At 34.7% G+C, this 12,177-nt stretch overlaps 1 protein-coding gene across 1 annotated transcript in view; it reads left to right on the top strand.

Annotated features, from left to right (window-relative positions):
* Positions 1–12,177, top strand: part of PIK3AP1 (phosphoinositide-3-kinase adaptor protein 1) — a 138,922-nt gene that overhangs the window by 9,256 nt on the left and 117,489 nt on the right. The window contains exon 2 of the mRNA XM_003755200.4: positions 5,777–6,196. Within this exon, the coding sequence (XP_003755248.3) occupies positions 5,777–6,196 (420 nt within the window). The remainder of the gene's footprint in view (positions 1–5,776; positions 6,197–12,177) is intronic.

The following is a 12,177-nucleotide window of genomic DNA, read 5'->3' as shown; positions in this document are numbered from 1 at the left end:
GGCTGAGGAATGACTTTGGATAAGATTTCCTTCCATTTCTATCACTGGTTTCCCCACACTTTGATTTCCCCACCCATGGAAGGGAAAAGAAGAAGTGGCTTGGTATATTAAAGGAAGTGATTTAGGGTTAAAGGAAGGGAATTATGGTGGATGAATGGGACATTCCCCATGCCAGTAATATTTGCTGATCTAGGCTTTTTAAATTTAACATTGAGATGTCTTCTGATCCACCATGAGAGGATCTAAATTCCTCCTTTAAAAAAAAAAGTCTCTATTTTTTTTGACAAAAGCACATCAAGATGAAGGTAATAAAAGAATCTAATTGTAGGTTTGAGTAAATTGTCCCCAAATCATGTGACAGGCTGGTGGAAAAGTTAGTTGTGATGCGATAGTGATTTGTTAACCACTTCCTTTTAAATGTTCTCACCATAGTCACATAGGTTCCAAGTCATTTAAATTTAACACCAATTGTCCTATAGTGAAACCTCAGGCTATCTTGGAACCTTGAGAATGAGCCATTCTGTTTAGATGACTTTTTTTTATATAGATATATGAGAACTTTTTATTTTAATAGTTTTTGATTAATAAATCTATGTATTTATCCCTGCTTTTTCATTGTTTTGGAGAAGGGGAGAGGGACTAGATCTATGATTTAAGTGTTTTGCGAAACTTTTAAATTAAGAAACTCCTTTTACCCAAGTAGATTGGTGCAGATGCTAGGTTGTTTTAGTCTTTGTGACTGTATTTTGGGATTTTTTTGGCAAAGATATTGGAGTGGCTTGCCATTTCCTTCTCCAGTTCATTTTACAGATGAGGAAACTGAGACAAATGGGGTAAAGTGACTTGCCCAGGATCACACAGCTAATAAGTATCTTGAGGTTGGATTTGAACTTATGAAGGTGAGCCTTCCTGGTTCCAAGATTAATGCTCTATCCTGACTGCCCCAGACTGGTACCTGCTCTATAGCTATGCTTTTAAGGGAGTTTCCTCCAGTAGTGATCTAGGTCAGCAATGTCAAACTCAAATTAAAATAGAGCACTGCCATAGCACTTGGTCTTAGAAATAGCAACAACTAGCATTATTTATGTTGTGTATTCATTTATTTTGTTAAATATTTTCCAATTTCATTTTAACTTGGTTTGACTTCACTTGGAATTTGCTACTACTGGGAGTTTGGCACCTCTGCTATAGATAGAAAAGAGATTTGAATACAGGTCTTGTGATCTATACTGTTACCATGGACCTCTAATGTTACCATTAATTAGAATTAATTCTCTGTCCTCAACTGCACTTTGGGCTTATTCTATTTCTATATGGTAAATTAAGGAGCAGTTAATTTAGGATTTCAAAAATTGGTCTCCAAGGTATTTTGAAGATATGTCAAAATCTTACAACTTCTTTATCAAAAGAAGATATGAAAAATTAAAATTCTTTTTAAGGTGACATTCTTCTTAGAGATGACTTTGACCCAAATTCTCAGCACACTCAACATTAGCCATTTTATACTTTTAAGTTATTGTGAAATGGGATAATTCCCAAGCATTCCAGTTGAAAGGTCAATTTTCTTAGTCAATTTTCTAACAATGTGCTGCTTAATAACATATAATATGCTAACCTATATAGATTAACCCACTGAGATAGTATTAGAGGGTGAGGAAATAAAAATATTATCAGCAGTGATTTTGCTTCTTCTTGATGATCCCCAGAACTGGCAAGAGAAAAGCTTTGAAAAACAAGTAAACCTAGGGTTAGCATGGTCTTTTACTGGAAGAGGAGGCGCAAAAGCAATGATCAAAATAATAAGAAAAAAGTTTTTTATCCATCCAAGAATTAATTTGTATTACATAAACAAGAAGCAAATGTATGATATCTTTAAAGGCTCAATGAAGAGCCTCAAAAGTCCATGGGGCTCATGGATCCCTGTGAATAAATTGTAGAGGTTCTGTAAATGTGAATGGGGGAAAATACATTTTTATTTTAATTAATCTCTTTAAGCGAGGTGTTGCATTTTCTTTGTTTAAAAATATTCTTGTTAAAAGTGTTCCATAAGTTTCATGAGAATGCCAAAGAAACCCCAGACACATAAAAAAGTTAATCCCTGGTGTAGGAGATTATTTTCTAGAAAGGAGAGCTAAGAATTTATAGCAGCAATATAAAAGCGAAAGCTAACCTACCCATAACAACCTGTTTAAATCTTGAGGCTTTCACAAAAAGTCAGAAGTGGGAAAGGAAAGAGTAGAATCATATTCAAAAGCAAAGAAAAATAGATTGTATCCAACTTATCAAGCAAAGTGAAACATAATACTGCTAAGCAAATATCCTTTTGGCACTGGGCATCTTCTTGGTATCTTTCTGAGAAAACTACTGTTGGGGAGGGCAATGGATAGAGTCTGGGCCTGGAGTCAGGAAGATTCCTCTTTTTGGGTTCAAACATGGCCTCAGACACTTATTAGCGGTGTGACTTTGGGCAAGTCATTTAACCCTGTTTGCCTCACTTTTCTCATTTGTAAAATGTAAGAAAGAAATGGCAAACCACTCCAGTATCCTTGACAGGAAAACCTCAAATGGGGTCATAGAGTGTTAGACAAAACTGAAAATGACTGAACAACAATAGCAAAATGGCAATTTATGCATAGTTGGAAATGGAGAAAATAAATAAACAAATAGAAACAATAAATTGTATTAAATAAAATGATAAAATATAGGACAATATAGTAAAACTTATAAAATATAACCCAAGAAATGCTTAAAAGAAAATGTATGTCTTTGAACATCATCTATATTCATAAGAGAAATGATCAATGAATTGAGCACAAATTTTTTAAAAGCTAAAAATTTAATACATTAAAAAAACCCAAAGCAAACACAAAAGTATATCCATTTAAAATCAGATGAGATAAAAAAATTAAAAATAAAATATTAAATTAATAAGAATTGTTAAAAACAATAGAATAATAATTTACTTGATTAAAAATAGAAAAAGAAAATTAAATTCATATGATCAAAATGAGAAAGAGGAATTCACAAAGAATGGAGAGAAAATGAAGAAAAATATCTGTGTATTATGTTCAATTGTAAAACTACAAAATGGAAAACTAATGAAATGGGTGAATAATTATAAAAACATAAAATACCTACCTTAACAACACAGGAAATAAGAGAATTGAAAGCAACTTCAGAAAGAGAACTCTAGCAAGCCATGAATTAACTCCCCCAAATGGTGGGGGCTGAATGGTAAGGGAGGGGGAGAGAACTTTGTCTTAATTCCTTCTGGTATTTGAAGGAACAAATGAATGACTCTGTTGTTATTCAGTCATGTCCAACTCTTTGTTTTCCCATTTATGGTTATTTTTGGCAATGATACTGGAGTAGTTTGCTATTTCCTTCTCCTGATCATTTTACAGATGAGAAAGCTTTGAGGTAAGCAGAATTGAGTGGTTTGACTAGGGTCGTCATATAATGACCGTCATATAACGTCAGTAACTGAAACTAGATTTGAACTTATGAAGATGAGTCTTCCTGACTCCAGACTGGGCACAATCTAGCTGTCCTGAAAAAATCTGTAGACCTCTCAATAATGAATATTGATTCAAAAATTAAATAAAATATTTTCAAAGAGCTTTTATTGGCATACTCATTTTAATCAATAAAAATCATCTAATTGTTTGATAAACAACCCCAAAAAGCCTTTGGCAAAACACAGCACTCATTTATTTTACTAAAAAATATAGTAATTAAAGGTTCTTTCTTCAACAGATTAAAAGTTCTCTGTGAAACCAAGAGTTAGCATTATTTGTAATGAAAGAACTTTAGATTTTCCAGTAATACCAGAGGGTAAAACAAGAGTATCCCTTATTTCCACTAATATAGCTACCCAACCACAATAAATTACAAATGGATAAATTATAAATAAAATCACATTATACAAATATTAAAGGACAGTGGCAGTTTTTGGGTATGGATAAAGAAAAATTTTCTTCTCAGACATAGGACAGAAAAAGATCATAAAAGATAAAAGGACTATCCTCATGTAAAATTTAAAGCTTTTGTAAAATAAGATTGTCACTGGAATAAAAAGATATGAAAGAAAGAAAATGTTAATAATTTAATTGCATTAAATAAATGATAAAATTTTGACATCCAAATTTTAATTTTTTGAATCAACACATTCATTTCAGAGAGGTCTACAAATTATTTATGCTTGTTACTGTGAGGGTAGAAGAATGCCAGGGAACATGGTATCTATGAAGACTTTACATTCAGTTTGGAGAGTTGACCATACATTCACAAACAATCATATAATAGGATAGTTCCTTCTGGAATATTAAACTTACGTTCAAATATGAAAGAATCTAGTTTGTGCTGGGGCAGTTAGAGCTTTATGGAAGAAGTGGTACTTTAACTAGACCCTAAGACTTGGACACAATATGGATAAAACAGGGCAAGGGAAGGTTGTTGTTTAAATTTTAAATTATTGATTCATTTTGTTTTGACACAAGACAATTCCCAAAGATGCTTATAAAGCATATATTCTGTTCACGACTATCAGTTTATCAATTGTTAACAGAAAGAAGGTATGTGTCCTTGAACTTTGATAGCACTGTATTTTGATAGCAAAAATGGTATCAAACCATTCCATGGTCTGAGGTTTGTTGCCATGCCATGTTGACTTTATATACATTATTGTTACCATTGTGCATGTTCTTGTGACTTGCTTTCTATTGTGTCACTTCCTACATGTTTTCCCATTTTTTCTGAATTCTTCATCTTCCTTACTGTTTATATAACTTAACAGTGGTTCTCTTAAATTTTTGGACTATAATTCATTCTATTACTTCCCCAACTCTTGGGCATATATATTGTTTCCATCTTTCTTGTTATCACAAATAATGATATTTTTGCATATATTGATCTCTTTTTGCTTTCAATAACTTCTTGCAATATAAATCCAACAATCAAATGTTTAGATAGTTTTATTGCTTTTCAGAATGGTTAAACCAATTCATAGTTCCATTAGGCATAAATTGATATAGTGACCTTCTCCTAGTTTTCCATCATTTAGCATCATCATGAACTTAACAGCTCCAGTGAATGATATCTGTGTTTTATTTTATTTCTGATTATTAGTGATTTTTCATTATTTTTTTTTATTTTTCAAGTGATATAATGTATTTCCTTCTTTCTGAAAATGATTTGTATATTTTTACCAATCCCTAACACATAAGTGCTATCTTTCTGTGAATGATAAATGAAGGTTGCAAACAAATCATATTCTTTGTTTTAGGGGCTTGGAGGAACTGTCTTGTGTCAAAATAAAATATCAATAAATTAAAAAAAAAACCTTTCCTTGTCCTGTCTGCTTATATACCATACCCATATTTTTGGGTCCAAATAAAGTACTTGCTTCACGGAAGTGAAACCTCTCCCTGATTGCTCTGATTTAGACTGAATTCTTTCATCTTTGGACATTTAGAATTTGGTACTTGTAGATTCCTGGGTTTAGAACCAGAAGGGACCGTAGAGGTCATGTCATCCAATCCCAATACTATCTTATTCTATGATTATTTTGTGTGTATAAGCCAAGTCTCTCCAACTTGCAAAGTCTTTATGGGCGAGGGTCATCTTCCTTGGCATTCCACCACCTTGAAAGTAACCAGCACAATACTGGACACACATGAACAATTCAAAAAATTCTGATTAATTTTTGAATATTTTTGGCTACTTTCCCTTGCTCCCTGCAAAGTAAATAACGTGAATCTCTCTTGTTCTTTTACAGGAAGCCCCCTGCAAGGGTGTGACATCCTAATTGTCCACAGCCCAGATGCCCAAGAATGGTGTCAGTACTTGGAGAGTCTCTTCTTTTCAAATTGGCAAGTTCGCCACCAGCATACCCTAACTTACGAACTGAAACATGGGGCTGCCATTTCCACTAAAGACCTGGCCCTCTTCTTCAACAGTCGATGCATCATTATGCTCCTCTCAGTTGAACTAGTTCAGAACTTTTATGAACCCAACATCCTCTCCAGCCTTCAGAAAGCTCTGTGCCCTCCCCACAAAGTGTTAAAGCTGTTCTGTGGGGTGCAAGACTCTGAAGATTTCTCAAATTTCTTTAAGGACTGGGCCAGTTGGCAGGAGCTCACTTATGAAGATGAGCCTGAAACCTATGTGGCTGCTGTGAAGAAGGCTTTTTCAGAAGGTAAACTACTTCCTCTTTGGGCTGTGGGAAAGAGAGGAGTTTTTCAGAATTCTGAATTCCTTGGGTAATCAGGGACATTCCGGTGTTACCCTGGGCAAATCACTCTCTTACTCCTTTCTGAGGGAGAATTCTCATAACAATTGACTCAGGGTAAATTATTGACTTCTGTGTCCAGGAAGATGTGACATGTCATCATATTATTAACAACCAAAGGCTATAATAGAAAAAGAATAAACAATCTCTTTTTAACACTCTTCCTCTTTCTCTATCTTTCTGTCTTTCTGTTGCCCCTCTTCCATTTGGCCTTCCTTGTGAGTTAAGAATTCTTTTCACCTCTTGATTTCTTTATCCAGAGGTAATTTTTTTAAAAGCAATAACAACACTGAAAGATATAAGAATATAATTCCAATTCAATGACCAATCATGATTCCAGAGGACCAATAATGAAGAACATTACCCACCTACTGAAAGAGAGGTAGCAGATTTAGTATGCAGAATAAGACCAATTTTTGGACGAGACCAATTTGAGAATTTGTTTTGACTGACTACACATATTTGTTACACAGGCTTTTTCTTTTTCATTTTTATCTTGGGATGGAAGTTGGAGAAAAAGAAAAGGAAAAATAATGTTAATTTAGAAACACAACTTGATTTTGAAAAAAAAAAATTAGTATCTTAGAAATTTGCTACATTCCACATAAAGGAAGGCGAGAAGATGCAAGAAGAATGATCCAGGGCCTTTTAGTAGAGAAGCCATCTCATCAGAGTAAGTAGGTGGTCCCTAACTGGTATACCAACACTTAGTGAACAGAATGGCCTGAAAGCATATACAGCTTCCCAAATGTTTCATTCATTGGAGTCACCTGCATTAAATTAACAAATAGCACCAGGTAATCATACCTGCTAAACTCACAACTCCTGTGGCACAACATTATTATATTATGAATAACATCATTAATTTATTTAGTCTGACTTTACTGTGAACTTAAGGATTTTAAGGTGGTACTCTTGTTTTGATAGCCAAGAATACTTCTTTAGTAAGGTATAATTTTTTAAAAATTCAAATAACCAGCAATTATTTTCTTTCTGACCCACATCTTATTCTATCAACACCCACTGAGGAAGAACAAATATGTATAATATATAAAATATTCCCACATTAGCCAAAGTCCATAATTCATTCTGTACCATGAATCCATCCCCTCATTTTCAGGAGGTAGCTGGGTAGAATGCTTCATCTTCAGTCCTCAAATATTGGGGGGTTATTGTGTTGATCAGCATATTTAGGTCAGAAAGGTGTAAATATAATGGGAGATTTAAATAACCTTTCCAGAGGGAAATAATTTCATTGAGGATAAGCCCTGCATATTGGCTATAGGCTCACCAGATGTTCAGGAACAAATGGAATTGCAAAAGAATAGGAGGAAAAGGAGGAAAGCAGCTTTATGGTTTCAGTATGCAATATTGTATTTCCATTGTTCTTTTTATTTGTGAATTCCAATTCTGTGTAATCTCTTTGTCAGAGACAACCAAGGCACAATTTCCTTTCAGGCTTCCTTTTTGAAATAGAGCTTTTATTGAATTGACCCCCTCACCAAAAACTTAGGAAAATCCATGCATGGAATAGCTCAGTATGTTAACACCAAGTCATCTACTTTTATGAGTTGTTAAAAAGAAACTTATGAACAAAACCATAACCGAGGCAGTATAGTATGGTGGAAAAGAACACTGAACTGGCTATCAGGAGACCCAGATCCTAATCCTATCTTTACTACTGATTCTATGATCTTGCTCAAGGTTGCATGACAGGTAGCAACCTTATTAAAAATAGCCCTCAGTATTAAGAATCAGCTGTCATGGCATAGTTCCCTGTACTTCAGATCATGAGAGACCAATAAAAGCAGCAAAGCAATTTTGTTTTTGCTCTAACTTCTCCTCTTCTTCTTCTTTTTCCTTCTCCTTCTCTCTGTCTCTGTCTCTTGTCTCTCATATGTTTGTTCTCTGTTACAAATGTTTTTCTTCTGTTTGTACTACAAAGATCCAAAGAACACACTCAACAATCATCATTAATCTCCTTTTTCTCCAAAGAATTATGCTGAGTGTTTGGGGAGAAACAAATATAATTAAATCGCAGTCCCTGTTTTCACAGAGCTCACATTGTATATTTTGCACATTTTACCTAATAAGTAAAAATAAATGATTACAGTCCACCTGGTACTTTAAAGTTTGTAAAATGTACATTATCTCATCTGACCTTTGCCACAAAATTGCAAAAGGAAAGTATTATAAATACATAAATATACCCAAATGTGTAGAAATATGTATGCATATTATATATGTATATATATATATATATGAATACCCCATTTTACTGATGAGAATCGAGTTTGAAATTAACTTATCTATAGTCACACAGTTAGTAAATGTGGAAGACAGGATTCAAACTCAATCATTCCTGGAGTTATCCAGGTCCAGCAACTTAAATCACTATTCCAAGCTGTTTGTCAGATGCACAAATATTCATAAACTTTTTGATACACAGTTATCCCTTCCACATCGCAGGGGTTAGATATATGGCACTGCTGCCCCCTTCCCCCTAATATGGAAAATCCAAGTAAAATTTTCAGTATCACCTCACACCTGAGAATCCTGAATCTTTTATATTATAGTTCCTTATTGTAAAATTTGGACAAAATATTTGGTCCTAGGTTCTGTCATCTGCTGGCTTTTGGGTGACATCTGTGACTTCTGAAAGCGCCTCAAAAATTCCCATTTAATTTCTTAGGCCAATTCATGATATTGAATTGAGCAAAAGTCTCATCAAAATTCTATCACCCAAATTCCATGTTGGGAAGATTCCTTTGGCAGTTAGGTGAAGAATGGTTTAGAAGAGGGATGAGGCTGTAAGGAGGGAGACAATTCTTCAGGAGGCTGTTTTGGCACTCCATATGGATATGGAAATAAAGGTTGTGTTCACCTTTACAGGAAGTTTTTAGGTGTTTGCTAGATAACCGTTTGTTGGTCATGTTTTTGAAAGATTCTTAAGTCCAGCACCAGTTGGACTAAATGTCCTCTGAGGTTTCTTGCATCTTTTACATTCTGTGATCTTATGATCCACTTTATCTGGATGGTCATTACCATTTCCATCATGCTCATTCATCAGAGGAATAGCAGTCGGCAGCTTGGTACCTCATTCCTGAAAAGTTGCCAATCTCTAGTCAAAATAGTCTTGGTTAATTTTTCATGCAACTAAGAATTTTTCATTGTCATCCAATTTGTGACAATGTTTAAGTACAGCTTGTGTTTAATATAAATCGTTTCTTACTGGTTTTCTCTCAATTGGTCATTGCTTTAACGAAAGAAGTAATATGTAATTAAAATAAAAATCCTTGATGGATTTTTTGACCCAGATTTTTTAAAGTCAGGTCTATATCATATATGCCAAATTAAACTAAAAATACATAATTGCTAGAATTACTTTTGAAAAATAAATGTCTCACTTGTATCTCAGTATTTGGAAAATAACCTAAAGTTATAGAAGAGATCACTTAAGAATGGAAACAAATTGCTATTTCTCTGTTAATTCTCCAGAATCTTTTAGATGTGAAATTTGTAAATTCCTGACTTGTCAGTTCTTTTGCATCTTCTTGTAAGAGTCAAAAATAATTAATGAGGCAGTTAGCACAATGGAGAGCGCACTGGACTGGACTGGCATTAGGAAAATCTCACTTCAAATCCAGCTTCATATGCTTACGAGGTGTGTGATATTAGGCAAGCTGTTTAATCTTGACAGTTTCATTTTCCTCATCTGTAAAGTGGACATAATAGCAACACCCACTTCCCGTAGTTGTAGTGGTGGGGTGTGTGTGGGGGAGGTGAAAAGGGAAAATTCTTGAGGAACTCTTTGTAAAACAAGCACTATATAAATGTTGATTTTTAAAGATAAGTATTATGACTTGGTGGTTCAGTGGATACACATTGGGGCTTTCTCTCACTATTTATGTGTTATTGGGCAAATCATTTTTCATTCTTCCCTATTTTCCAAGAGAGGATAGAAGGGTAGAAGGTAGAAAGAAAACAGAGGTTAGAAGAAGTAGGTAGGGTAGAAGAAAACAGAGGAACAAGATGAGTTTGCTAAAGTCTCTTTAGTCTGAGGAAGGATATTGTGGTAGTTAACTAAAGCACCTGAAATTTAAAGTGACTTGCCCAAGATTATGTTGTTTGTATGTGCTGGAGGTGGGATTGGACTGGGATTTTTCCTACTTTGAGATCAGCCCTGTCCCCATCATTCTCATTCTCTCTCCTCCTCTCTCCATCTCTCTTGTGTACTCCCTCTCTCCCTCCTCCCCTCCTTCTCTCTGTCCCTGTCTCTCTCGGAGGCAATCAGGGATGAAGTCAGGAAGTTCAAATTCAAACTCAAACACCAGCTGTGTGATGGACAAGTCACTTCCCCCTATTTGCCTCAGTTTCCTCATCTGGAAAATGAGCTGGAGAAGGAAATGACAAAGTACTCTTAGTATCTTTGCCAAGAAAACCTCATAAAAGGGGTCACAAGTAGTCAGAGACATTACTAAAAACAACTAAACAACAAACCAAATTATACCTATTTTAAAAGACAATTTCAAGTGAATCTAACTTTGCCCTCATTGGGAAGAGAAAATGGGAAGAACACTGGATTTGAAATCATAGAACCTATAGAATAAAGAGTTGGACTTGAAGCTATTAAGACCTGGATTCAAATCCTACCTTTGACACTTTCTAACTCTGTGGCTCACTTAATCTCTTTGAGATTCACTTTATTTGTAAAATGAGAGATTTGGACTCAACTTCCTTTATATCTATCATCGTATTATGGCATATTAGTAGTAGGAAGAGGAAAGGATAATAGGTGTAATTCATTGATTGATGATGAAGGTGAAGAGAAAGGGAAGAAAGAGTCAGTAATTTTAAATTAAAGTTTTAAATGACAGTGTTGAATGGTGCCATACTATGCCTTTCCATCTTGGTACACCTCCACTGAAACAGCCTTACTTCCTTGCTGTTTCTGGCTCCAAAATGATCCTGTTGGGAGAGATAGAAGAAACTGGATGAGTAATGAGACAGTGGTGGAGTTGATTAAAGAATTAAAAAAGATGAATAATTAGGGAATTAACTAAGTGGTTTTTAAAAAATAATAGCTTTATATTTTCCCAAATACATGCAAAGAGAGTTTTCAACATTCATCTTTGCAAAACGTTCCAAATTTTTCTCCCTTTCCCTTTCCCTCTCCTCTTTCCCCTCCCCTAGACAGCAATGAATCCAATATAGATTAAACATATGCAATTCTTCTAAACATATTTCCATATTCATTATGCTGCAAAGAAAAATCAGATCAGAAGGGAAAGAAAAAAAACACAAGAAAGAAAAACAACAAATAAACAACAAAAAGGTTCAAATACCATGTTTTGATTCACATTCAGTCTCTATAGCTCTCTCTCTCTAGATGTGGATGGCACTTCCCATGCCAAGTCTATTGGAATTGTCTTGAATCACCTTATTGTTGAAAAAAGCCATAAAAGGGGCTGCCACAAACATTTTTGCACATGTGGGTCCCTTTTCCTTCCTTAATATCTTTGGGATATAAGCTCAGTAGAAACACTGCTGGGTCAGAGGGTATGCACAGTTTGAACTTTTGGGGCATAATTCCAGATTGCTCTCCAGAATGGTTGGATCCGTTCACAGTTCCACCAACAATGCATCAGTGTCAGTTTTCCCACATCTCCTCCAACATTTGTCCTTGTCATTTCCTGTCATCTTAGCCAATCTGAGAGGTGTGTAGTGGTATCTCAGAGTTGTCTTAATTTGCATTTCTCTGATGAGAAATATGATTAGAAATAGTTTTTTAATTTCTTTATCTGAAAATTGTCTGTTCATATCCTTTGACTATTTGTCAATTGGAGAATGGCTGAACAAATTATGGCATGTGAATGTTATGGAATATT

The sequence above is a fragment of the Sarcophilus harrisii genome, chromosome 2 (genome assembly GCF_902635505.1).
Source record: "Sarcophilus harrisii chromosome 2, mSarHar1.11, whole genome shotgun sequence".
In the NCBI taxonomy this organism is placed as follows: Eukaryota; Metazoa; Chordata; class Mammalia; order Dasyuromorphia; family Dasyuridae; genus Sarcophilus; species Sarcophilus harrisii.
The sequence above is the reverse complement of the archived record's forward strand: the minus strand, read 5'-3'. Positions and strand labels throughout refer to the sequence as shown.